Source organism: Oreochromis aureus, linkage group 7, assembly GCF_013358895.1.
Source record: "Oreochromis aureus strain Israel breed Guangdong linkage group 7, ZZ_aureus, whole genome shotgun sequence".
NCBI lineage: Eukaryota > Metazoa > Chordata > Actinopteri > Cichliformes > Cichlidae > Oreochromis > Oreochromis aureus.
Window position 1 is genome coordinate 33,547,475 of NC_052948.1, and position 27,949 is coordinate 33,575,423.

Here is a 27,949-nt window from a genome sequence, read left to right on the forward strand (position 1 = left end):
TGCTGCTGACGGACACATAGCGAGGCGTTCTTCGACAGCGCTGCCAGCTCATCCCGCACTCTGTGAACAAATACAAAAATAAAAGTAACATAAAAAATCTTCAGGGCTGTGCTGCAGAGACAATCCGGAGGTCATTTTTTCCTGAGCGAATTAAGAGTTTTAGTGTTTTTTTTTTCCTTCTTGCGTGTGTTCGCCTTTGCTGCAGCTTTATCCAGGACAGCAGTGAGACCTCCAGGACAGAGCACACTGGGGTGAGTTAATTCTCTCACGTTCAGATGTGTGTTGTAACCCACGTGGATCTAAAAGCCACCAGTGGATCTGGGAATCCCACACGCAGTAGATTAAGCCTTGCTTGTGTTGTGTGCGATACTGTCAGAGCTTCTCGTTCACGTTTTAATGAGGTAAGACTGAAGAGGGGAACTGACACAACTCCGACTGTGTAAACAAACCAAGAAGTCATGATTCTGGGACTAAACGGGGTTTGTAAGGGTGCTGCCACCTGCTCATTACTTTTGTTTAGAACTACTTTAATACTAATTTAATTTTTACGTTGGTTATTTATTATTATTATTTTGGAATAATACAAATTAATCAATTAAGGTATGTAATGTTTCCAAGCAAAGATTCTCTAGTCATGTGGATTTCTTTTCATGTGTCTTTTCGTGAGGATTTTCTCCTTTCCTTCGTCTTAAATGAGTAAACTGAACAATTTTTAGGTTTTAGATCTTTATGAAACCTAAAAAAGTTTACTTTTTGGATTGTCACACAAAACAGAACTTTGTGTGTGTGTGTGTGTGTGTGTGTGTGTGTGTGTGTGTGTGTGTGTGGCGGGGGGATACATAATAAGAAGATGCACATATTAATCAATTCGTTGATTACTGGAAAAGTAATTAAAAATAATCAAATAATTGGCAATGACACTACTTGTAATTTGAAAACCTAAAAATGTTATACTCCAAATACCTCCTGGAAAATGATTAACTCCTACAATATGATGAATTGCAGCGCTGCATTCCATTTTTAATATCTTCAGCTAACAAGTAGTGAAAATATATTTTGATAATATGAAAGTTAGCAATGAGGGGTGACTCAAAACTTTGGCACAGAACTATGTGATTATATGACTCTGAATGCAAAGTGGCATCGGATGCATCTTGTTTGAAACAGTAATTTTTGAAAATGCATCTAGAACCTGTCTAGGCTCCTCTCGTGGCAACCTTAAGGGACTAGACATAATAGTTTAGAGACATTCAAAAGTGTGCATTAAAGCTCCTGTAATTAATGCTGCATGTCAGGACAAAAACCGTTAAAACCTGCGGCAAGGTGCAAATCAGGGAGAGGGTATGAAACCTTTTCTAAAGCTCTGAGGGTTCCTGTGAACACATTAGCCTCGATAACTCAGAAACTAAAGATAAAGTAACTAGGGCCTCAAAATAGCCTGGGATCCCTCTACCACTCTAACAGAGCTTTAGTGGTCCTCTGGAGTACTTGCTGTGCTGGAGGACTCTTGGATTTCCAGGAAGAAGATTCTCTAACTGAATGAGTCAAAAACTGAATCATCTGGGGAGAATGCTAAGAACTAAAGTTGACAATGTCTCTGTATTTTACCAGGAAAATAGGAAGTAGGTGCAGAGATTTATTGAAACATGCAAACGCAATAATTCCTGTAGTTTCTTTATGTAGTTTTCAGGGCTACTTCTCTGGGTTTCTCAAGCTATGTTCAGAGCTCTTTGCTCAGTTCCATGGTCCGCTATCTTTTCTATCCAGGTACGCTTTTACTGCACTGGCAGTGTGTTTGAGATCACTGTCATGCTGAAAAATTAAGCCAATCAGATGCCTTCCAGATGGAATCAGAATGGTAGATCAAAATCTTACTGTACTTCCTTCATTCATAATTTCCTAATCAACTTTAACAATATCCCCAACACTGCAAATTCAGCCCCAAACCATGACAGAGCCTCAACGTCATGACATGCAATCTTGTTCCTCTTTTCTGAACTCCATGACAACAATTTGAACTATAAATTTTAAATTTGGATTCATAAGACCTATTGCCACTGTTTTTCATTCCAGTTCTTGTATATTGTGGCATACTTCAGTATTTTCTCCCTGTTTCCGTTGGAATGGCTTCTTGATAACCAACCTTTCACTGAGACAATTTCTGAGGAGCTTCAGTGAACAGTGGATGGATCTGCTGAGGACACAGATGTGTCTTTCGGGTCCTGTGTCAGGTCTTGCTGGAATTTTTTCCTATTTCTTTAGGGCATGACTTTTAAATAGGGCTGGGCCATATTATACCGTTCACGGTAATACCGGTACAATGTTAGGCAACGATAAGAAAATGAAATATCGCGATAGAATATGGGTAAAACGCGCATGCGCTGTACCTTTGTTTTCATATGCACATGGCCGAAAAAGCACGGCGGCAACGGAGAATGAGAAGGGGGAAAGCGGATTGTTGAGTAAAAAGGATGAACCAGAATTGGTTTGTAAAAATCGTGAAACTTCAGTGATGTGGAACTGGTTTGGTGTTTGTCCGTCAGATACACAACAAAGCACATTTTTTTTGTAGAACATGCAAGCGGGCTGTCGTTATTGCCGTATTTGTCGGACTAAGGTGCTCGTAAATCTGGGAGTAATCTGGGTCCTAAACTCCGTCCTCTTCAGGTCCCAAAGTCAAACGAACACTGCAGCATCATTGAGAGTTAAAAACTGTCTAAATTCTTTCATCTTTAATAAAACGATCAGCATTGCTGCTTTACCAGGTGTAACTATGAAGTTTAACATCCAGGCATCCATGAAAACCGAATTTATTACATTTAACTGAGTTAGAAGTTAGCAGGAAGTTGGCGGAAGTTAACTCGATAGTTTCGCTAGTTACCTAAGCATGATATAGCATGTTCTGACTGAGAGATTTCTGAAAAAATTAAAACGTACAGCTCTGCTATCACTTCCAACATAAATGAAGACGGGAAACTAAACAGCAGTGACGTTTGTAGGGTTACTGAAGTTGGGCTAGCTGGTATATAATGATGTGCTAGCGACACAGCTATGTTAGCATAACATAAACGGTGAAGCTGGAGGATGAACTCTAACACTTTTCCACTCGATAAAAGTTAACGTGAAGGTTCCTGATGGTTAGAGACAAACGCAATCGCATGGCAGGATGCTGTAAACGGACCAAACTTCAGTCAGGAGAACAACTGAGATACTCCATCCACAATATGAGGTTAGTCATTAATATACTGCAACAACATGGGAATAGAATAGAATAGAATAGAATAGAATAGAATAATCCTTTAATTGTCCCACAAGGGGAAATTTGGTTGTAACAGCAGCCAGAAAGACAGCTGTGATAGAATACAGCATTAATGAATCAATGGTACAGAAGTGGAAGAAGCAAGCAGAATGAGTTGAATAAAGTTTGATTCATCTGTCTGCTTTGTTTCACTTAATGTGCCTTATAATCCCGTGCACCTTATGGTCCGAAAAATACGTATTTGACTTCTTTTATTTTTCACACACACTGCAGTTTAATGTTGCAAAGCACCTCTTTTTAACTTCAGTGGATATTATACATGATTATGCTCAGGATGTGTCAGCCCATTTCTACTGGAAATGCCTTTTGGTTAAACTTTCAGCAAGGAATCTGCATTTGCACTGTTAAATTTTTATATAGCTTTAATGCACATAAAAAACAGCTGCTTGTTTAAGTGAAAATAAATGGATGGGGTTTTTTTTGCGCTTGTAAAGTTGTGGAATTGTATTTTGTCTTGCAGAAATTGTATCGTCAGTTATGTCGTTATTGCAAATTTTGAAATATATGTCGTGATATATATTTTTGGCCATATCGATTTTTAAAAACTGTTTAAACAAACAAACAAATAAAACAAAATTCCTCTGAAAATGATCAAGTACAAAAACTGCACTGAAAGTGAGTGAAATCCTGGAGCACTATTCCTCAGACCAGTTTAAAGAATTAGAAGAAAGTCTGGCTTTTGAAAACAAAATATGAAGAAATAAATGGTGGGTGGAGCTTGAGATGATGTGCTGAGAAGAACGTCTTCCCAAAACATCTCGAAGCTGAAGGGAAAAACAGACTTCCATGAAATATTGAACTAAGAGGCTTTTCTTAATGAGAAAATTCTCTTCTTATTTGCAGGAATAAAATTTCGTCTGAACGTGGCTGAATGTTTTGTGAAGTAACTGAGTACAAAGCTTTAAAGTCTTAAACCTAAGGTGGAATTCCCCTGCCTGTCACGGTGTTAAGTTTCCTGTTTTCATAAAATCTGACACCGCTGTCCTAGTTAAAAAAAAAAAAAAAAAATGAAAAACAAGTCTCACCCAAAAGATATTTTACCGTTTTGTTTTTGGTTTTGAGAAAATATAATAAAAACATAATTTGAAGACAAATATGAGTTGTTTTAAAAAGGCTGGAAAATGAAGTTAAAGCTATGCTTACAAATTGTGGAACAGTTTTAGTTCTTCAGTATAAAATTACCAAGGTTTTAATATCTCATCATCCACAGTGCATGATGCCATTAAAAGAATTATCTAAGAATTTGTATTATCACAAACAGGTTGGATGTATTTGCCAACTTGACCTATTCAATCTCAGAGTGATGGCAGGCTGACTCTGTCTGTGGGCAACACTTTTTAGTGACAGCGTTGGTGAGCAAAATCAAAACTTGACATGAGATAATTTAATCTTATTAGATAAAACAGATACTGACAAAATGTAACTTTGAGGGGAAAAACATGATAAATCGCAGTATATGTTAGCATATACATATAATATATCACACAGTGTTAGAAATTGCAATCATATCAGATTCTGTTATAGAATTTCAAGCTATTTTTTTTACTTTGTCATTATTGGGTAGTGTGTGTGGAATTTTGAGGTGAAAAAGGCATTTAATCCATTTTGGAATAAGGCTGTAACATGAAAAAATGTGGAACAAGTGAAACACTGAGAATACTTTGTGTATTTCCTCCTTTGTCCCCATTATAATTACTGCTGCTGCTTGACACAGGGCAATCAAGCCTGATCATTAGACATAACTAAGGCTCATAAAGATGAAGAAAACCAAAATGATGTCTGTTTATGAAAACACCCGTACAACGGGGCCCTGAATACATGTTAATAAGTTATGATAAGATTCTCTAAAACTTGGTATTGGCCTTGAACATGGGAGCGGAGCCCAGGTGTGTTTATTTAACAGGCTCTGACCTCTGCAGCTGTGAGCGAAGTTTAGTCTGAAAGAGCACAAGTAAAAAAGAAAAAACTCAAAAAAACTACACATGTAAGAAGCCGCTTTCTTAACTCCATGTAAACAAACAGAGGTAAACACTAACTTACACTACTGTGTGCATTTTGACTCCACTTTATAAGCTAAAGGTTATGTGTGCTTTACCTACAGAAGTGTGGTATCTGCAGGTCTCCAAATCTGCTGTCAGTGATCGTATATCGAAACATTTTAGGGCCAATCTGTGTTAACTGGAGCTCCTGAGAGTCTGTTTTCTCAGAACAATACTGTGAGATATTTATCCTAAAAAAGTTAAGCTCAAGGACTTTAGATAATGGGATTTCAAATGGGCCCTCTGAAAACGATGCTAGAAAATCATCTAAAAACAGCTCTGCCTGTAGAAAACTAACCACAGTAGAGACCTGAAATTTTGCATAATTCCTGATAAATGCAGCTTTCGTGTTTTTCAGGCAAATCCAAGATTGTCAGGCAGGAGGAATTCGATACACTGACATCGAATAACCCTGATATAAATGTGTGCAACTAACTGATGCATTTATCAGTCATTTTTTTCATTTTTAATGATGTTCTGTATAAAATGAGTTTGAAAAAAAGGAAGAAAGTTATCAGTGCTGTAAACCAAACAAGTGTCTAATTCTGATAAATATTTAAAGTTAAAAAGAATACAAAAAATACATATGTACCTAAATCCTGATATCATTCAGTAAACCTTTAGTAAATTCATATTGGATGATTTGTAAATCAAGTCTAAGAAAGTCAATGCTCCAAAGTGAGCTTAGTTGAAGAAAGAAATATGACCTTGCTGCACATCTTTGAAAAGCACTGCAACAAGTAGCAGTGAATATATTAGAGAGGAGACAGTAAACTGGCAAGACAGCAGACGTCAGAGAAACATTCATATAGATCGAAGCTAAAGAACAGGCTTAGAACAACATGAATGAGTTTGCATCAGAAGGTCTCTGCCTCTTCTAATGGAGATCAAACCACATCTTTGTTGATATATTCTGAGGCAGGGATCACAAACATGAGGCCCGGGGTCCAAAATTTTGCACATTCATGTCTTACAAGCTGAACCCAAGAAGTCATGCTGACACATTTCATCCATTTACTAGAGCAATATTTTTTTTATCATGTATAAACACTGAGACATGCTGTTTAAATTGCACTTCTTTTTCTTATTTTAGGATATGTCAGGGATTACATTTGTAGTTACATTTTGGTTCACTGGCGAAAAGAGGACTTTCACTGGTCCAGCCCACTTAAGCAGTATGTGGCCCCTGGTGTTAAATGAGTTTGACATCCCTGATCTGAGGTGTGAAAACTCATCATTATGCGCACAAGATCCTTATTTGGGAAAGAGTTAAATTATTAAAAGATAAGCGTTTTAAAAGCACTGAAAGTGTTTTCTGAGTTGTATGTGGTGCAGCGTCATTGACAAAGCCTACAACAAATACTGCCTCCATCCTAACATATATGTCCTTTCGCGTTTTCTTTCATTTTTGAAAATTCCTTGGCACAAATTTATAAGCTCCAACAGTCTCCTGATAGGTGCTAAGTTATCAAATTTTATAATAAGTATTTGTGAGAAATATTTATACAAAAAGACCTTTATTATCATCCCTCATTAACACCTCTAATCAAAGCTCACAGAACTGACTGAGTTCTGGGTAGATTCATTTGGCACTGAAAAAATGGCAACTGATGTCAGCAAACAAGGGCTACACAAAGCCCAGAGAAGTAGTAAGGTTGGATTTCACAAGAGCTGGCAGAAATCCAGCACCACTGGCTGGATGTCACGTTCAGAACAAGTCTGTTTAGTATTTCGAAATATGCCTTTCCAAGAAAGATGGATTGTGTATGAATACCAAGAAGCATAATGAAAAAAAACATTTCTTAACCTGCTCGTCCTTGCTGCTTTCGAATAACTGGTGTTTTCTCATTCATCCCCATCTTTGTGTAACAAAAAAAGATAATAAAAACATGTCATTAAACAGGTTGCAGTTTTGAAAAACAGCTGCTAAAATACTACTATGGATATGCACTTACTGGCCACTTTGTTAGGTATACCTGCTCAGCTGCTTTTTAATGCATATCTGCTAAGCCTGCATTAGACCTGCTGAAGTTCAGACTGAGCATTGAAATGGGGGAAAAGGGGACTGAAGTGACTTTGAACGTGGCATTGTTGTTGGTGCCAGACGGGCTGGTCTGATTATTTCAGGAACTGCTGATCTGAAGGGATTTTCCCACTCAACCAACAAATCTGCAGCAACTGCACGATGTTATCACCATGTTGGCACCTTGTTTAATCTATGCAGTGGAGAATTAAGGCAGTTTTTCAAAGGAAAAAAGGGTGTCCAAGTCACCACTAGCAAGGTGTACCTAATTAAAGTGCTGGTGAGTGTAACTGTCTCACTGCTTCATCATTTCGTTGCGTTAAGAAGCTGCAGTTTCTGCTTCTGCTGCAATTGCAGAGAAGAAGTGCTTTCTTTGTGCACTCTGAGCTTCATATAATAGAGTGATTTGAAGTGTGGATGAATGAGATTTATTCTTTTCTTGAGTTTAACGCAGGTAACAAGAAATGCATCCATTAAATTATGACACGCTCAAGATGTAGCACGTAGTGGTGTCTGGAAAAACAAGCAACATGCAACTAGCTTAAAATGGACACTGGGCTAGCTTGTTAGCTCAGAAATGTCTTAGACATGCGAATGACGGACGAATCTGAAAATGTCACTTACTCTTAAACTGAAAGCTTAACCATAAAGAATTTTACCAGCCAGTTTCCCAAACATGGATAAAACCTAAAAGACTAAAAGGAAAAAAATCTGTGACAACTCCACTGAAAAAAGGTTTAGTCCAGGATGAGGCTTAATCCATTTTGGGGGAATTGAGCCATGTATTTAACAAAGGCCTCATTCATACAGCGAGCCCCCAGCAACCACTGGTTGCTAGTGAAAAATGTGTATTCCCTAACCGGCTGGCGGGTGCTTGTTAGCTTCCAGCAACCACTCAACCAATCAAAAACCGTGAGTCAACTTCTTCCAACAAGTTCTGTGTTCTTATTGCAACACCTGTACTAATGTTTCTACCTCTGGATAAGAATTAATAAATAACTAAAGCTGCTAAACAGAAACAAGCAAACAAACTGAAACTAAACTGAATTAAAGGCAAAATGTCAAAAATAAATAAAAATAAAAACTAATCAGAAAAGATTTTTAGGGTGCTCAGGAACTCCCAAAACCATAGTACCCCTAAAAATAATAGCAACAATAGTTTAGCATTTTTGTATTATTTTCCAACTTCTAACGCTAACCCAGAAGGAAGATGAAGAGGTAATCTGATGACACAAATCAGTGGTGCAGATTTAAAACACGTCTTACCTGAAGTGTTAGCAGGCAAAAGTGCAAATTGTTGTGATGATCAAGGGTGATTAAAGTGACTTTAAGTTTCTTAAAAAGCTTATGCATATTTGCTGTTTAAATAGCGTCAAAAACACTGGCTGGCTAATTTTAACCTTCAGTGTTTGTTTACAGTATAGGACAGGTACAGATCCAGGTATGAACAAGTGAAAAGAATGTTACCTGTCCATTGCCAGCAGCAGCCCATATTTATTTAGAATATTGTTATGACTTTATTGTTATAAATTCTGTTTCACTGTTACCTTGGCACAGAGACGGAGAGAGGAAGATAGAGAGGGGGAGGACAGAGATTTCTGGGATATATAATATTTGTGTTTTCTTGTTTTCATTATAGCTGGTCTTCTACTGGTCTTCTACATGCATTAAGCACTATGTTGTTATATATTATTTTAGAATCTTTACTCAAGTCATTGATTTTTTTTTGTCAGTTATTGTGCAGAAAAAATGCAAAAGAATGCAAATGTGCAAAGTAAAATAAAGTTAATAAAAATCCACTTATAAGCAAGCTGAAACTATAAACATACAGAGATTGTTACTAATGTATAGCACCTGCAGCAGTGTGGCAGTAGTAGAAGTAGTCTGTGCCTTAAATAACAGTGCCTCAGCAGAGGTTTAGGTCTAGTTACGCCCCCAGTGGGAGCGTACTGGTTTAATGGTGGTAGTGGGCTGGGCCTTCGTGGGCTGTGTGGTTCAGCTGGGTGGACTGCCCTGAGAAGCTTAACATTACCCACATGTCTCCTCCACAGCTCCACACCATGGCTCCCACTGTCACCATGCTCCTCTTCGTGCTTCACATCCTCACTGCTTCGGTGCTGCAGTCGGCCTCAGAACCAGGTATGATTTTGAACATTTATTTCAATAAATCAGCATGCATGTTTGTGAAGCTGTGGAAGACCTGATTCAGGTTTGAAAGCACAGTCATTAAATTACATTTACTTATGCCTTTGGTTGTGTTTTGCAACTCTACTGCTATGACATCTGGTACCTTCTACTATCCAGATTTTCAGATGCTGTTGAACTGTTTTGTGGGAATAAAAATTGAGCAACACCATAATAACTGGAGAACTATTAACAGAGATCGGGGTGCTTTTAATGGTCACAGGAGACTTTGAGCCTAGTGTAATGTAAATACTAATAGTTGCATACTTACTGAGCTGGTTTGGCTTTAAAATGAACATGAAATGGGTTGCATAACACATTCACAGAGAGCCTCGGTGAGCAGAGAGCAGATTTCTAGTGAAGTGGCTTCCCAGGAATTCTGAACAGAGAGCACTCGGCTGTTGTTAAACAATGGGAAGCTGTTCAGTTCGTAGAGGCCTGGCTTTCTACCAAACACTCCGCAAATGGAAGTGGAAATGCTGTGTATGTGGACACACAGGCTGTGTTTTATCCACAGTGATAAACTATGTTGTGTGCTGGCCATTTATGTCACACACGGACATCCGGTGCTTTGTTTTGTTACATAATGCTCAGTAAGTTAGCAGAGGTGTGGACAGAGAACATGATCTCCTGCTGTTTGCTGTTATCCTCTTTGTGTTCAGTGCCCTTTAGGTGGGATTTTACAAGGCCGCTGTGTTTTGACAGGAGTGTTTGCTGCTCTAGAAAAAAAATATGAGACTGAGGACAACTTGTTGATTGAAAACAGTGAAGTCTCAAGTAAAAAGAGTTCTTTTTAAAAACAGATTTGGCAACACGCTAGCCAGCTTGTAGTGGCCTGTACATTTCTGACTCACTCCAGTGATCTCAAATGTTGTGGAGGGATTCTTATTGGTTTAGTGTCACCATGGTTAATGGCTGCTTGCCCAGTGGAAGGAATATCTACAGAACCAATATAAACTTCATGATCTAATTGTGTAATATGAGAACCTACTCTGGAATTTTTTAGTGTAGACAAGATTTTCAGAATCAACATAAATTTAAAAAGCCCGAATCATCATCAAAATATAGCCAGAGGCCTTGAAATTGTATTTAGGCAAATGTACACTATATGGACAAAGGTACTGGACCCTCTTTGTAGCTATAACAGCTTCCACTCTTCTGGAAATCCTACAAAATTTTAGAGCCTGTCTGTGGGAGTTTTGCCGATTCATCCAGAGCAGTCATTAGGTGTGACACTGGTGTTGGACAGGAGGGCCGAACTCGCAGTCTTCATTCTGGTTCATCCTGAGGGTGATCAGTGGGGTTGAGGTCAGAGTTTTGTGCAGGCCAGTCAAGTTCTTCCACACAAAACTCCTCCAACCATGCCTTTGTGAGCCTTGCTTTGTGTACTGGGACATAGACACTAAAATTTTACCTCACTATATTTAAGGGGCTTGGGCCAACCCCCGAAAAACCCCATTAGTATTATTCCTCCTCCGCCAAACTTTACAGTTGGTACAGTTGCCCACGACTCCATCCACTATTTGGTGTTGTGCTTTGTGATGTAATGCTTGCGTGCAATTGCCCTGCCATGGAAACCCATGCCATGAAACTTCCACTGCACAATTTCTGTGCTGATGTTAATTCCATAGGAATTTCGAGCTCTGCAGTAGCTGACTCAGCAGATCATTGGCAATGTTTGTGCACTACAGTGGTCCCTCGTTTATCGCAGGAGTTATGTTCTAACAATAACCCGCGATAGGTGAAATCCGCAAAGTAGCCAACTTTATTTTTTTACTATTATTATAGATGTTTTAAGGCTGTAAAACCCCTCACTACACAATTTACACACTTTTCTAAGACAGGCATGAACATTTTCACACTTTTCTCTCTTGTTTAAATACTCTCACAGTTCAAACCTTCGTAGAAAAATAAGTCCAGTATTATAGAATGAAACCAAAGATCAATCCCTTTTTTCAGTTCCAGACCATGGGAATATAGCAGCTGCCAGAGAATTCAACATTAATGAATCAATGGTACAGAGCAGAGGAAGCAAGTAAAATGAGTTGAGTAAAGTTTGACGTATCTGACTGTTTTGTTTCGCTTAATGTGCCTCATAATCCAGTGTGCCTTATGGTCCGACAAATTCGTAACTTCTACCTTCCTTTAGCTTTAACTTTTTGTGCGATGGTTAGCATCTTCCTCTGCCTCTTGGGTGCTACCACAGGTGCCTTTGACGGTGCAAAACGTTTTGTCGACATTTTTGTGTTTGTTGGGGAGAAAACTCACAAACATGCAGTACAGCACTTCAGAGTCACACTGCTTGCGATCGAAGATTTATGTAAATTTGCTGAACGCAGTCTGTACTGTGCAGGAGACACGGCACGAGATTGATTGACAATGGTCTACAGCCAGTCAGGATGCAGAACACAATGTGCTGTAAAGAAAAAAAAGAAAGCATGCAAAATTGCACAAAAAAAATCTGCGAAACAGTGAGGCCGCGAAAGGTGAACCACGTTATAGCAAACGACCACCCATCCAGTAACTTTACTTGGTCTGCCATTGCTGTGGGTCCTAAATGCTTCCACTTTGTGGTAAGACCACTTACAGTTCATTTTAATTATTTAAGAGGAGGTAAATTTCAATTTTTGCTACTCAGTACCAAAAATATGGTGTTTACCTACAGATTCTGCATATTCAGGTATATTTATAGAGTGCTCAGTGTTTTATGTTGTCATGCAGACAGGCTAAAAGCCACTTAAACGTAGAGGCAAACAAAGAAAGGGTGACTATGCAAACTGATTGTATTTTGCTAGTTCTCAGCACCACTTTACTCCTAACCCAACCTCTTACTTATATTATAATGTCCAATGTTAAAAGTTCAGTTTATACACATATTTACAAGATGAATACAAAAGGAAAACCTTCAGTTTTGCTGAACTTTATGGAGCCTTATAACGACAGCCAGATTGATTTCCAAACCGTTTTCATTCTGGCAGATCTTATAATGCAGCTTTTTATTTTCCTCATGTGTCTCTCCATTACACACAAGGTGTCCTTTCACATCACTGCCTCTGAGAGACAACAATTTCCAGGAACAATAGTGGGTGGCTTGAATGCGGGTCATCTACCAATCAGTTCAATCCCTGGCTGCTCCAGTCTCCAGTCTGCATGCCTAAGTAACCTTTGGCCAAGATACCGAACTCCAAGTTGCTCTTCGATGTGTTCATCGGAGTATGACTGTGTGTGAAAGGCCTTAGGTGTAGAAAAAAGTGCTTGTATGAATAGGTGTGAATGGGTGAATGAGGAGTGTTATATAAAGTGCTTTAAGTGCTCGAGTATAAAAGTGCTATATAAGAACCAGTTCATTTACTATTTACAGTCAGGAATCCCTGGCTCACTTTGGGATCGTTTAAACATTTAAAACTTTTTTTTCCTTTTTTTTTTTTTTTTTTTTCCCTTTTAATTCCACTCACTGGTTAGATTTGGCACTGAAAACGACTGCTGAGTTTAGGTAAAATCTGCATGGTTAGGATTAGGAGAGGACTGCTTTGGATTTGATGATGGTGCATCAAGGCAAGATGCAAAAGAACAACTTGTGCCTGTTTTCATCTGCCACACCAGTAGTTTTGACAAAACGGCATTAATTGATGCCCTGGAGATGAGAAAGGGCTGTAACATCTGAGGCAACCAATGAGGCATAAAATACCACACTGAATCTGGCATTTCCGCTAGCATTTTGAAAATGAAACTGTTAAACATAAATGAAATAATTAAGAAATGTAACTGGCTTTCAAAGTTATGTTGATGAAAGCAAAGGAAAAAGTTAGAGGATTTTCAGCTTTAACTGTTTTGTTCTTGTTTCACAATAAAAATCAACATTATCTGTTTCAAGTTTCAAGGTTTTTTTTTCGCCTAAAGGTAACAAAACTTTTACAATAGCTCTGCCACATTGTAAGGGGTGTTTATGCTCTTTCTTCTCTCCTTTCTTGTTCCATTTGGCCACTTATATGCTCATCTGGGTCAAGCTACAGCATTGGAACAAATAGTACATTTCTTTTTAGAGCACACATAGCCAAAAATAACTCCCCTCACTACACTGAAGCACCAGCTGTGGGAGGTACTACTTCTAGGAATTGAGTGGTCTCTGTAGGGGTCAACAAGTGTTTTTCCTCTTTGCTACTAGAGCACCACAGGGGATATTACTTAGAAATCAGGACATTTGCCGTTGATAAAATAGCATTTGCTCTCTTAGGAGGTTATATTGTTGCTTTTTGGCATGAATAAACTGTTTTCCTGCCCATGATTTGCCCATAAAGCTTGTTGGGTTACTAAAAGGCTGCAACTTTAATCACCGATGAAGGCTTCGTGGCTCTTAGCCAAGGAAGGAAATGGCTTTTCTAAATGCAGCACGTAAGGCATTTCCCTCCTGAGAGTGCACTTATTGATGTCTGAGCATGTGAATCTCTAAATCACTGTTTTCGCTGTCTGCTCACAGGAAAGACATTAATGAAGGCTTCCCACCAATATGCTGAGCACAGGGTTAACAGGTGCAATAAGGGGAAAAACATGAACTGATTAATTAGGTGGATTTGGTAAGTGTACGAGGCAGTCCGTTAAAAGGAAATTAATTTATCTGCTATTTCCCTTTAAAATCAGAGCTAAAACGTAACGCATCTTATCAAAACAAATCACACAAGGGTGTTTTGTTTTACTCTGAAATAGGCTGCCAGGAGGCCTCTGAGAAAAAACATGAAGTAAACATGTTTACCCCGTAAGATCGTGGCAGATCTGTAAGAGAAGCCCTGTAATGAGAACAAGCTGTAAGCTGATATTGCCATCTTGGAAACCGTCTGTGTGTTTTGTAGCTCTAATGATATCTGCTGCTCCAGAACTACTGCTCACATGTTTACTTAGACCACAAGTGAACTCTGCTTGGCGGCTGCTAAGCAAACACAGCAGCACTTTGATGCACAAGCACAAAAATGAAGTCTGTCAGTTTGCAAGCCAGTCTAGTTTTTTTAATCACTTCTCTGCCTGCAAATGGCCGCACTATACAACACATGTGTATAATACGCTGTGGCACAATACACTCTTTCCATTTTGTCTTCTTTTTCTCTTTTACTCAGTACTTTAAATACAAGTAAAATAAACCCTGAAAGCACAGAAATGTTGTTAGCAAAAGTGTTTCCAAAATAAAATTACTCTGCTTACCCTTTCATCGTATTATATTTAGTGCTGTCAGTGTTAATCTCATTAAAATGACGTTAACGCCATAACTGCATTAAGGCGGCAAATCTCCGTTAGCCAGTTAGCTTGGATCGCGGCGTGCGTGGGCCTGCACAGCATTAACGCGTTAGCGTAGTTAGCTTGTTAACGCATTAGCGCCGTCCAGCCCCACGCAATTTCATTTTAACGAGATTAACGCTGATAGCACCAATTATATTATATTATTTGGTCGCAACATATCTTAAACTTAACCAAATAACAGTGCAGCATCCCATTTGTTTTTTCCTTCTAAGACCATTATAAGCAGGGAAGCTGTGCTTTTAAAAAAGCAAATCAAATCATAACTATTTCACAGCAATGTTATTGCCATTGACTGAGTAATAATTTCACCTCTTATCATTTTATTGGGCCATAATTAAAGTCGCATTCATTTGAAAGCACTTTATTGTTTTAGCTGGTGGAGCTGAATGAATTACGACTAATTTGTAGCCTGCTGGGCATTCTGACTAATAACATGCCTTATTTAGAAGATATTACATATCCACATAGTGTTACTGATTGACCAGAATGGTCAGCATACTTTCTGCCCATTGAAACAAGAGTATTATTTAACACTTTTCATGGCATCAGTAATCTCCTTTTTTAATTCTAATCATACAGAGACCATATTCAAACCTCTGTGTCATTGTTTTATACAAACTATATTTCCCCAGTCACGTGTCTACATGTCCCTTGAGATCATAGATTATATATGAAGCTAGATAAGATAGATGGTGACACTGGTGGTAGAAACACACTTTGAGTCAGAAACATTCTAGGAAAACCATTTGAGGGCCAACATATGAGATGCTGATAGCTATATTTTGCACAAGGTTAAGATTTTCCATGCTGGCACTACAGCCATGTGAAAAACAGTTTTCACATCACTCTGTGCGACCAAGTGAAAAACTATGTACATCCTTACTGCTTCCATTATTAACAAGCGTGACTAGCTTTTTTGGGGGGGAAAAAAAAAAGGAAAAAAAGAGGTTTTGACGTGTTTGCGGTCTGGAGCATCCAGTTTCAGGTTAACACAATGCCAGAATTTTTCCAGGAATGGATACCCAGCAATTCTACCCCAAGGTCATACTGTGTAATACTCAAAAAACTGTAAAACCTCCCCCGAGCTAAATTCCTAAAATCTGCAGGCCTCAGTTAGCATGTGAAATGTTTGACAGTACAATTAGAGAAAGACTAAACAAGTCTTTCAAACAGTCAAGCTTGTTTGGAAGGGTTTCTAGGAAAAAAGAAAATTCTTCTTTTCTCTAAAAAGAACATGGCAGCATGGTTTAGGTTTGCATCTAAGTTGCATCTGAACAAACCCAAAGGCTTCTGAAACAATGTCCTGCCATAATACATGCACATCACCACACCTCATACCAACTATCAAGCATGGTGGTGCATGGTGGTGGAGGGGTGGTGATTTGGGCATCTTGCAGTCATTGTGTCGACCATGAAGTCCTCTGTATTCAAAAATATTTTAGAGTGTCTGAGTGTAAAAGTGAGTCACTGATCCAAAGTACATCAGCAAATCTGCAAGTTACTGATTTATACAAAAGGTTTCATGGAATATACTGGCACGATAAAACTAAGAGAAATCCTTTGGATCAATTATTTCACTGTGGAATGGTGGTTGTAGAACCCCCCCCACCACACACACACACACACACACACACACACACACACACAATTTTTGTCAATCATTAACATTACAAAGAGATCAAAGTTGAATTTCACTTGACGTTAAGTGCAATTGCATCAGAAAGTTCTTATTTGTTGATTTTTTTTTCCTTTAAAAAGGAAAAAAAGATACCTGCGTTGCTCCGCCTCCCGTCACTGGGGCCCTGCCTACAGTTTAAGAGTAATTAATAATAATTAATATGAAGTAATGATCTCGAACACTCACATTCAAGCGCATACCAACTCAAAGAAATGTTCCAGGTTTTCATTTATCACTAAACTGAGCTACAGGAATCCACCACATAGCTGAGTGTCAAATTAATTATTCTCTTAATCCTGACACAGTTCTAAGGAGGAGCAGGGGATCGAATACACCGGTTATCCTTAACCCATGACGCCTTTTTCTCTGAAGCAAGCCAAAGCTATTCATTTGCTGCCTCTCAGATGTGAAGGAGTCATCTCATTCTCACACTTCTGTCTCGTGTGTTATCCTCTCGGACATGTTGATGTGGTCAGCTGACCGCAGCTACTGCTGTGTTTACCTAACAGCCTGTAAAAAAAGGCTCTCAGCTTTCTGTTTAAAAGGACACCTACTTGACATTTAACAAACATATCCCCATCCTCCCATGCAGACTGCTGTCCATCCACACCCTATTTAGCCAAAACAAGTCACTTTTTTAACCACTCAAGTAAACAAAATACACAGAATAGATAGCCCCAACATACAAGATGTACTTTGCTGTGTCTCCCAGCACAGACTCAAGATTCCAGGAGACGGGTGGTTAATTCTAGGAGCTGGACAAGGCTGTAGAAGGTCCTTAACCCATCAGCAGGATGGTATCTGCTCCTTTGTGGAAGGAGGAACAGGATGAGCACTGTCAGAGCTACAAAATGACCTTCACCAGTCTGCTGTTGTGAATGTCTCTACATGCATAAAGGACGCGGGGTTCATACAGACTACAGAATACAATTTTCATTTGCAATGAAATGTCAGCAAAATGGATTAACCTGCTGCGTATTCTTTACATTTCTATCAAACAATGTAGCGTCCTTTCAAATCTAACACATTGCCCAGTCCATATCAGTGTAGATATCCAGTGTTCCTTTGGATTTTTTGACCAGTGTACAATAAAATAAAATTCAGGAAAATAAAAAAATAATAATAATTAAAAAAAACAAAATATAGTGTAAAAGGTCATGATGGCCACACAAAACTTAACTGTTTTTAAGATGAGATAATACCGGCTTTTATTTGGTTCTCACTTGGAGGGAAAAAAGCCCCAAAAAATCACTCTTCCATCAGCGCTGCTGATTTGTTTTGTGAAAGTCAGGAAAAATCCGCTGAAGCGCCAACATCCTTAATTATAAGTTTTGTGCATATGTGGATTAAAAAGTGCCTTTTTATTTGGCAAAGCTAATTACCTTTTCAGCTATTATTTAGATAAATGAGGTTTTTTTTTAATCCCCACATCCTGGATTTGATATCATCCAAATATTATTAAAAAAGATGAACCCAAATGCAGAGAGGCGGGCTGTTTGATTTATACCTTCATGCATGCCAGATCTCTAACAGCAAGAGTCCAAAACAAAGACAAAATAGAATCCAAAACTAAGTAAACAGGTGGAGGACCACACGACACAACCACAAAAATGAGGACTGGATGCCTTTATACGGAGACACATAAGGGCTAACAAAAAACAGGTGAGACACAAAAACAGCTGAGAACGATCAGAAAACGGCAAGGGTAGGAAGTAAAAGTGCACACAGTTTCTAAAGGAAGCAAACACAGAAAAGAATACAAACACTTAACAAGTGCGACAAGAAAACATACTGAACATGTCTACATAAGAAGACAGGGGCGAGGAGACACTAAAAGACGAAGACAAACAGAGGGAACTAACTAAACACAAACTCCATAAAGACATCAGTTAATAAAGATAACACCTGAAGACTCAAACAACAAAGGTAGAAAAACAAGACACCATAAAGACTGAATAGGGAAGCTCAGAAAATAAACATGTCAAAACTTCTAAACACAAGGCACTAAATTAAAACTGCTCTACAAACAGTAAACTAGAAACACAGAGAATCCAAACCTAAAGATAACCAAACAAAATGCAGCGACCAAGGTGCCTGTGGAGATGATAAATAAATCACAAAGAATATGAACAAAACTGACAACCTTTCATAAGAGAAAAGGAACAAAGTATAAACCACGAGCTCTCAAAACTTGGGTCCAAAACTGTTGCACCAGTTAACAGCATTTTATTTTAAGGTAAAGTCTCTATAATATTGGAGAAAACCAAAATCGTTGCCGATCTCGCTCTGAGCTGTACTTTACGAAGGTGGTGGAGTTTCAGGGATGGGTGGCCATCTGGTGCGACTGGTTGGAGAGCGAGGGAAAAGTGTGAAGTTTAGCAGAGAGAGATGACATTTGGCAGGTTAGAGGCTTCATTAAACACATACTGGGAACACAAAGCTCCGGAAACCAAAACATCTGCAGGAAGGAACAAGAACAAAGCAAGTGGGACTTCAGGGGAGAAGAGACACAAGGTTAATGGTTTATTATCATTATGAAAATACGATGATAAACAAGGACAGAGGGGAATAGGGGTGAGGTGAAAGTCGAGAGGGTACATGCCTCCTGAACCTAAACTGGGAGGTTTTTTTCCACTGGAGAGGGACCTGATAGCTGAAGACTTTGCCTCCCATTCCTCTTTTAGAAACTCTAGGAACCACAAGCAAGCCAGCAGTCTGAGAGAGAATTGCTCCGTTGGGATAATATGATACTATGAGGTCTTTGAGATACGATCGGGTCTGATCCTTAAGAACTTTGTATGTGAGGAGGACTTTAATGTCAAATCTGGATTTAGCAGGCAGCCAATGATAATATGGGAGAAATGTGATCTCTTTCCTAGTCCCTGTAAGTGCTTTCGCTGCAGGATTCTGGATAACCTTTTTTATTCAGTTAAACAGTAACGTAATGTGAATGTTCAGAAAGACTAAGTGGATTTTTAGTTAAAGCTAAATACAGCAGGTAATACTGAAAGTTTCTGGTGTCCCGTGCAACACCTATTTTGTGTCATCTTTGCACTGAAAGTTACTTTAAGGCCTTGGTGTTCACTTTCAGAGCTCGTCATAGTAGGTCAAAGGAGCTTGGAAAGAAGGCGGCTGGACTTAGAACTGAGGAAGCTTCTTGGATGAGAGGTGAAACTTCAGGAAACTTAAAGAAGTCCACTAACTTTCTTTCCTTAGACTACCATGACCTGGATGACTGAGAACCGGCATTTGTTATTTGCTGTTGGGAAGCACTTTGAAATCCCCAGAAAGATTCTATAGGAATACACCTTGAATCTGTCTAAACATTTGCATAACTATAGATTGTGAATGTGAACATATACACAGCATTTTGATATGAGTTCAGCATTTGCAGTAAAATGAAAAACAACGCGTTCGTGCTTTAGGGTTGAAAAAAATCTGCTAATCTTTTTCACATAGTTTTGGAAACCGCCCACATTCAATCAAATTGTCCAAGCCTTGTCCAAACCAATTTTTATGACTACCACAATAAAAGTCCCATGCATATCTTAAAAGAAAAATATCTGAATGCCACAAGAGCGCAGTAGATATTTGGCGTCATCAGTATTGTTTAAACAAATGTTTAAAGTGGTGTTATGTTACTATGTTGCAGAAAGCATTGAATAAAGGGGCAAAATGACCTTATGGTTGAATGTTTTGAGCATGCACATCAGTGCTTGAAGAGAAAAAGAAGCAGTGCTAAATTATTACCTGTATGCACTGAATATTATGCACCACTTAAACATTGGTTTCTGCATTAAATATGTTTTTCTTCATTCTGTACAGAAAAGACAAGTTAAACCACATTATGCTCACATTTTTCACCTTTGCATCGTGATCACAGTTCACACAGACAGAATCTAGGACAGAGTATCGTACAAGGAAACTGCAGAAATGTGCTCTGTGCACACGTGTTTCGAGTTTATTCATGCAGTAAAACAGATTCCCAGTGGTTCTTTCTGTGTAACTGTGTTTCTAGGTAAGGCAAAAGCAAATAACTTGTTCCGTGAGCGTCGTGGCACTGAACTCTCCAGCTGCTGCTTTCTCTTAAAGAGCAATAAAATGACTTCCAGGAAACTGCTGATACTCGCCTTGTGGCTGCGCTCCTCAGTGGAGTTAGATTACCATTATTAGCTTGTCACTCAAGTGTATCTTTGCAATCCTCAAAAGCAACAAGATTTTGTAACACTTGTAACAAGGAAAAGAAAAGAGAAGTAGATATTTACTTTATTAAAGATAATTATGTGTAATCTTCCCCTCTGTTCCTCTCTCCCTGTTTCCTTCAGTTCTCTCTGAGAGACGTCCACACCTCACTAGCTGTGCTTCCCCAGACATGATGACTTTCCGCTGCAGATGGAATGTTGGCCCTTTCCAGAATCTCTCTGATCCCAGAGCTCTCCGCTTATTCTACTTTAGACATGTGTAAGGAGAAAAGATCTCTCATTACTACCAGAGTGCTTTTTTGGGAAAGATTAGGACGGCAAAAAAAATGAGAAAAACATGGGTGATAGGTGCCTGTTTTGAAGCACAGCTTTAAAGAGTTTCTACACGTATGTAGTGTGAGGAAAACGCCAGTTGTTTGCAGCCTTTAAGAATGATTTTAAAGTATTAGAATAGAAGTATTTTTAGCCTGTTAAGTGAGCAAAAACACCGTAGAAACACTTTATGTGTAGATAACCATCATTTAGCTGCTTAGGTCAATCAGGGCCACTGGGTTTATACCCCCAATGTGTAAAATTTAAACTTATGGTGCAGACATTGACTCTGTTGACAAAGCAAAGTCCAGCTTATATTGTAACGTTTAACATGCCTTACTTAGGGCAGTTTACGCTTTATTGCCTTAAATACTCTTTTTAAGTGTACACTTTTTCACACAGGGAAAGTAAATTTTCTAATTGTCAGCAAATGCAATAAAAAGACAAAAGAGGAATAATTAAAATCCCAGTTCCAATCCATCTCCAGTCTATCCCCAGCCATTTCCAAACTGTCTGTTACAGCCCAGTTTGTTTAAATCTAATGATTTTGTTTCATTTCACTATTCCAGTTTCTTTTTATAATACAAATATTTCATGAGAATTTTAATCTAAATGTAAGGATTTTATCCTGTAGAATCTAATAAGAATTAGATTTGGTTCAGTCAGAGAAGTGCATCTAAACCTACAAGTTTATTCCAAAAGATTTTTATAAAGATTTGTAAAAGTTTAAAAGCTGCGACCTTTCAAAATTATATAGTTCTGTCTCTTTAAAAGTGGAACATTTTATAAGGAGTAAGAATTTTAGTTAATTTTTTAAAATTTATTGTTTTATTTATGATATACGACCTCTTGCGGCCGACCTGCACTCCCTTCATGACCCATGAATCCTTTGGCTGTATGTGTTATCAGCTGTGTTGCTTGATTGTGAAGCTACATCGTTTAACTAAATAAATTGCTTGAATTTTACATACATGTCATACTTGATGAGTTCATATAACACAGTTGTTTATTCCTCAAAAATCAAACAGAATATTTAAAAGATTAGTTAATCATACTGCCTCTTTTTTTATCATCTGTAATTCCCCTCAAAATCTGCAGATTACCATGAAATCCCATTTCATGCATACATGGGAACAACCCTTTTTTGTGACCTTGTGATGCTCATGGATTTCTTAACTGACTAATGCACTGATTCCTGTTCCCCACCTCTCAGACCCCCTCCTCTGTCTTCTAAAAATTGGACTGAATGTCCTCACTACAGCACTGAGACGCCAAACGAGTGCTTTTTCGATCAGAACCACACCTCGATCTGGACATATTACAACGTCCAGCTCCGCTCCAGGGATGAGACCATCCTCTATGATGAGAAGGGTTTCTTTGTTAATGACATTGGTGAGTTCATTGCCTCTTTGCGCACACTGAAATTATTATGTTAGAAAAGACTAATAAAAAGATACAGTTGTAAAGTTTTCGCATGTTACACTGTTACCACTTTTTAACTGTCACAGCATCACAAGTACATGAGGTGGCTATATGAAATTTTTAGGGGTGCACAATACTTTTGAGCTCTGCTACAAAATTTTGTTTCTGTTGTATTATCTGTTTCTGATAATTCGCTAGAGAAAACTTCAAAAATGGAATTTTTGGTTAACATAAAGGGTTATGGCCCGAGTTCAGGTCATCCCTCCTATGATTGCCTGTGCAATTATGGATAACATCTCTCATGAGTCTTAGCATTTGCACATTGTTCAGGCTTCATAGGAGCTGCAGAACAAATAAGAGCCTATCTCTCCAGGTTTAACAGAGCTACAGTGGTTTCTAGTGTCCTGCAGAATTGATTATAAAATGCTCTTGCTTGTATATGACACTTGCTTACATGGTCAGGGCCATGCAACATTTCTGATAATCTGTCACTTTACATTATCCTCCACTCCTAAATTGTTACACATCTGGTATTCCTTAAAAAGAAAAACTGGGGATGCAGTTTTTTACCCCTCAGCCTGAAAGGTTTGGGTTATTGTCGTCACCCGCCAGGCGGCATATCTCTCACCTCTTCTCTCTTTGTGTCTGTTTCAATGCTTTATTTATGAAGGACCTATCTGTATTGACGTTTGTAAAGGCCGATAAATGGAGCATTTAAAAAATAGAGAAGAGACATATCTTACAGCTTTTCCTCTTACTGTTCACTTACTGTTGTGACAACATTTAGTTAGGATCTTTATAGCGCACAGAGCACACATGACTTTCATCTACTGATAGTTTGATAACATTTTTCCTTTTTGTCGCTTTTTTTGTATTGTTTAGTCTAAGCCTATTTTTCATAGAAATATCTACAACAATGTGCTTTCAACTTTGTGCCAACTGTTTGGGAAACCTCTTCCTGTTTCAACATGATTAAATCTGAACATTGATGGCGTGCCAAGCCATCAGTGGCTGACTTCACTAATTCTCTCGGGCCGAATGTGACTAAAGGCTTGATGTCAGGTTTTGAAATCTTGCTTCAGGATGACTTGCAGCCAAATTCCAAGAAGAGGCGATCACAGTAGTACATGTATGCCATTTGCTTTGTAAAAACAAGTTCAGCAAGCATATGCAATGTTCTGGTCTTTGCTTGCTTTCATGTAGGCAGTGAAAGAGACAGTCAAGGACAGTGATGTAAGGATTGGTCTGTTATTACTCAACAAATTAATTAGTTCAGTTCAGTGGAAGACTTCCTGACACCAGCCCCCTTACTGATGTAAAAGTGCTCTAAAGTGACTTTCTGTTCCGCAGTCCAACCGGATCCTCCTGTCAGCCTGAACTGGACGCTGCTGAATGTGAGTTTGACTGGCATTCACTATGACATACTGTTGAGCTGGAAGCCTCCTCCAGCTTCAGATGTGGAGACAGGGTGGATGAAGCTGCAGTATGAAGTTCAGCACCGAGACTACAGCTCCAGTGTGTGGGAAATGGTGGGTGTGTCATGAATCTAATACATTGCTCAAAAAAATTAAAGGAACGCTTCAAACATCTGGGGTATTTATCTGGTCAGTTAAGTAACAGAAGGGTTGTTAATCAGTTTCAGCTTCTCTGGTGTTATTGAAACAACAAGTGAACTAGAGGAGCAACAATGAGACAACTCCAATAACAGGAATTGTTTTACAGGTGGAGGCTACTAACAGTTTTACTTCCTATTTTTATGTTTTTGTTTTTTTTACTTGCAATTGTGTTTTTTTGCATTTGGCTAGGGTCAGTGCCACTATTGTTAGCATGCGGCAATACCTGGACCCTAAAGAGGTTGCACAAGTAGTCCAACCTCTGGCAATGGCCATCAATACAAGATGAGCACTGCCGAGGTACAAAATGCACTCCAGCAGGCCACTGGTGTGAATGTCTCTAACCAAACAATCAGAAATATCATGAGGGTAGCCTGTGGGCCTGACACTGATACCGCTGACTGGCCCCGAAATTCGCCTGACCTAAATCCAATAGATATGTTTTAGTCAGTCTGACACTGTCAGGTTGCACCTTCGAGCTCAATGACGTCCAGATATGAGATAAGATCCCCCAGGACACCATCCATCATCTCATTATGATGATAGTGTCAGTCATGCATACAACCACATGGGGGCCATACAAACTACCGGGTATCATTTTGAGTTGCTGCAGTTGAATTTTGGCAAAATGGACTTGCCTACTTTGATTTTGTTGTCTTTGAATTCAGCCCTCTGTAGGTTGATCATTTTCATTTCCATCAAATTATGTGGCATCCTTTCATTCCTAGCACCTTATCCCAGTACATATCAGTACAGATATCCAGCATGATTGGTTTTGGGGTTTTTTTTTACCCATCAAGATCTGATGTGTTTTCAAAAAGTTCAGTTTTTTGGGCGAGTGTATACACTGGCTGATTTGGTAATAATCTTTTTATTGTTGTCAAAGGAAACCTAAATGTCAGACTTTGAAACCTTATTTTTTCCCCACAGGTTGATCCTGTTTCGAGTACACAGTGCTCCCTTTACGGGCTTCAAACTAACATCAATCATGAGATCCGTGTTCGGTGCAAAATGCTCGGTGGGAAAGAGTTTGGAGAATTCAGTGAATCTGTCTTCATTCACATCCCATCAAAAGGTAAACTCACTGTTTGACTCAGTGTTTGAACCGGGTGGAGAAGGTGTTTTAAAGACTTTTCATTTTTGGATCATCTTATCCTTGTCATGAATTAACATTTGAGTACTATTTCACATTGTTTTATGTCAAGTTTAATGTGATTTTTGTGTGTGTGTGTGTGTGTGTGTGTCCATTGTTTTCATCAGTTTCAAGATTCCCCGTTGTGGCTTTGCTCATCTTTGGTGCCTTGTGTTTAGTGGGCATCCTGATGTTGGTTATCATATCACAGCAAGAAAAGTAAGCATTTTAGATTTATTGGGTTTTATGCTAAGCTGAAACTCTTTTGGCTGCTTAACTTTGAAAATCTACCACAGGCTCAGACGTCAATTTTGTTTACTGTTTTCTAATTTCTTCCATGCGTTGTGTGGAATTTACTGTTCTTTTTTTAATTTATTCCTCAAGGTGGATGGTTATCCTTTTGCCTCCTGTTCCTGGACCCAAAATTAAAGGAATTGACTCTGAACTACTCAAGGTGCTTATCCACAGTTGTGACACTTAGAATAGCTTGATTAGCTTCATTACAAAACTGACCAATCCTCTGGTGTTCTGGCTTTTTTTGATGGATTTAGTATTGTTTTCTATCAACTATGATAAAGTTGTACTCACAAATGGCCTAATATACCTGGAAATACTGGTAATATTTCTTTCTTTATTATATATGGCTCATCTTAGTTTTCTCTTATAATTCATTTGGGTAAATTTGAATTTTTATAAGCTGATCTTTTTAGAGATATTTTTGGGATATGTATATAAACACATATTGGTATATTGGTGAAATCACTCTACAGGTTAAAAACAAAACTTCAATTGCAATGATGGCCTCTAAGTGCATTGGTATATTTTCTTTCTCGCAGAGTGGGAAGCTTAGGGAGTTGACATCAATCCTGGGCGGTCCTCCTGATTTGAGGCCGGAGCTCTACAACTCCGACCCCTGGGTGGAATTCATCGATCTGGACATTGAAGAGCAAAGCGACAGAGTGACAGACCTGGACACTGACTGTCTCATGAACCACCACCTGTCTTCTAACTGCTCCCCACTATCACTTGGCTTCAGAGATGACGATTCAGGTCGCGCTAGCTGCTGCGATCCAGATCTCCCATGCGACCCAGAACCATCACCTTTCCTTCCTCTGGTCCCAAATCTTGCCCTCAGTCAGGAGACATTATGTGCAGCAACCTCTGAGCCAAGCTCCCCCATCCAAAGCTGCAACTCTGGGGAGCTTCCTTCATTCGTCACAGGCAGAGACACTCTGTACACCCAGGTGACTGAGGTGAGGTCATCGGGCAAGGTGTTGCTCTTACCTGAGGAACAGACCGAGAGGGAGAAAATGTCTAGTAAAGAGAAGGAAGATGAAATTGTGGTAGAGAAAGAGAAGAAAGAGTTTCAGCTCCTCGTGATGAATGCAGATCACAGAGACTACACTTCAGAGCTCAATGCAGGAAAAACAAGCTCAGAATTATCCACAGGGGACCTGACTGAACCCTGTAAAACATTTCCGTCACCTCACCATGAATCAAACACCACCACGCCCCCACCAATCCCTGCTCCTGTCTACACTGTGGTCGAAGGTGTTGATAGACAGAACAGTCTCTTACTGTCACCAAATTCAGCACCAGCCCCACATCTGATAATTCCAAAGAACATGCCGACACCAGACGGCTACCTGACCGCTGATCTTCTGGGAAGTATCACGCCGTAATTCAGTGTCTAAGTGTGCAAATTAAAAATCTGACTGTTGACTGCATCCTTTGGCAGAGTTTTGTAAAGGACCTGGACAAAAAATGTGTTTTACTCTGATTGTGGAAAAGGGAAGCATTAAAAGGGAAAGCTTGAGCTGAAAACTGCTGCAGTCGAAAACCAGGTCTGCAACAACTTAACTAACGACCTTTGTTAAAGCCGTATTAACCAGTTTTTGACCACTAGGGGTCAGAACATCCCCTGAATAAAATCAAAAGTAAATGTTGATTGCTTATGAAGTGCACCATCCAGTATACATTTATTTATTTTATTTGCATTTATAAGATTTAGTAAAAAATTTGAATTTCCTTTCAGCCCTGGTGGTCCTATTTGTTCAAATCTTTGCTAATGTTTTGTCATTTGGTGCTGTAAGCCAAACAAGGACAAAAATGGATTGCACTTGCACAATTCCCTGCAATATTTTTACAACAACCAACACCTTTCATGCTACAGATTCACATTTTAATCAGTATTAATATTAAAGGCACCACGTCCTTGTGTATATTGTATATATGAAAAGACAATATTTGAAAAGAAACAAATAAATAACCTTGTTTTTGCTTTTTTTTTTAATTACATTTTTTTATCTGTCAGATCAACTTTGCCCCAAACTCTGTTCTGCATTCAGTTCTGTGCTTTTCAAAATGCTCAATGTATTTCAACATATTGATTCCTAAAAAAAAATAAAAAAGCATGATTTATGTGTGACAGGATAAACAGGAGCTCAATGTAAGATGTTAGTTTAATTTTAATATTATCACATATTGTGTTCTTAAAAACTGTCAAAAGTTTTGAGAGCTAAAGCCAAAACGATATGAACTGAAATTATTTTGCTCAGTCAGTATTTGTGTTTATAGTGCATTGATTTTTTTGTTTTTGTTTTTTATTTCTGGTTGGCTTATATGCATTTGATACAAAGTAAAAGCTGAAGGTATATGAACAGTGTTAATTTGTATGGTTATCGCAACAGTCTAAAATTACTGTCAAATAAATGAAATAAAAAAATCTGATTCTGG

At 38.7% G+C, this 27,949-nt stretch overlaps 1 protein-coding gene across 3 annotated transcripts; it reads left to right on the plus strand.

Annotated features, from left to right (window-relative positions):
- The first annotated feature begins 13 nt into the window (after positions 1-13).
- ghrb (growth hormone receptor b) lies at positions 14-27,943 on the plus strand. 3 transcript variants are annotated; one of them, XM_031745712.2, is made up of 9 exons: positions 14-251; positions 9,433-9,520; positions 20,858-20,993; positions 22,260-22,438; positions 23,819-23,997; positions 25,012-25,156; positions 25,342-25,432; positions 25,598-25,667; positions 26,050-27,943. In XM_031745712.2, exons 2-9 carry the CDS (start codon positions 9,442-9,444, stop codon positions 26,893-26,895), a joined length of 1,725 nt encoding a protein of 574 aa, XP_031601572.1. In that variant the 5' UTR covers positions 14-251; positions 9,433-9,441; the 3' UTR covers positions 26,896-27,943. The 3 variants fall into 3 exon arrangements, with proteins under 3 accessions (XP_031601572.1, XP_031601571.1, XP_039470793.1); XM_031745711.2 differs by lacking the exon at positions 14-251 and adding an exon at positions 259-401; XM_039614859.1 differs by lacking the exons at positions 14-251; positions 20,858-20,993; positions 22,260-22,438 and adding an exon at positions 259-401.
- The last annotated feature ends 6 nt before the right edge of the window (positions 27,944-27,949 follow it).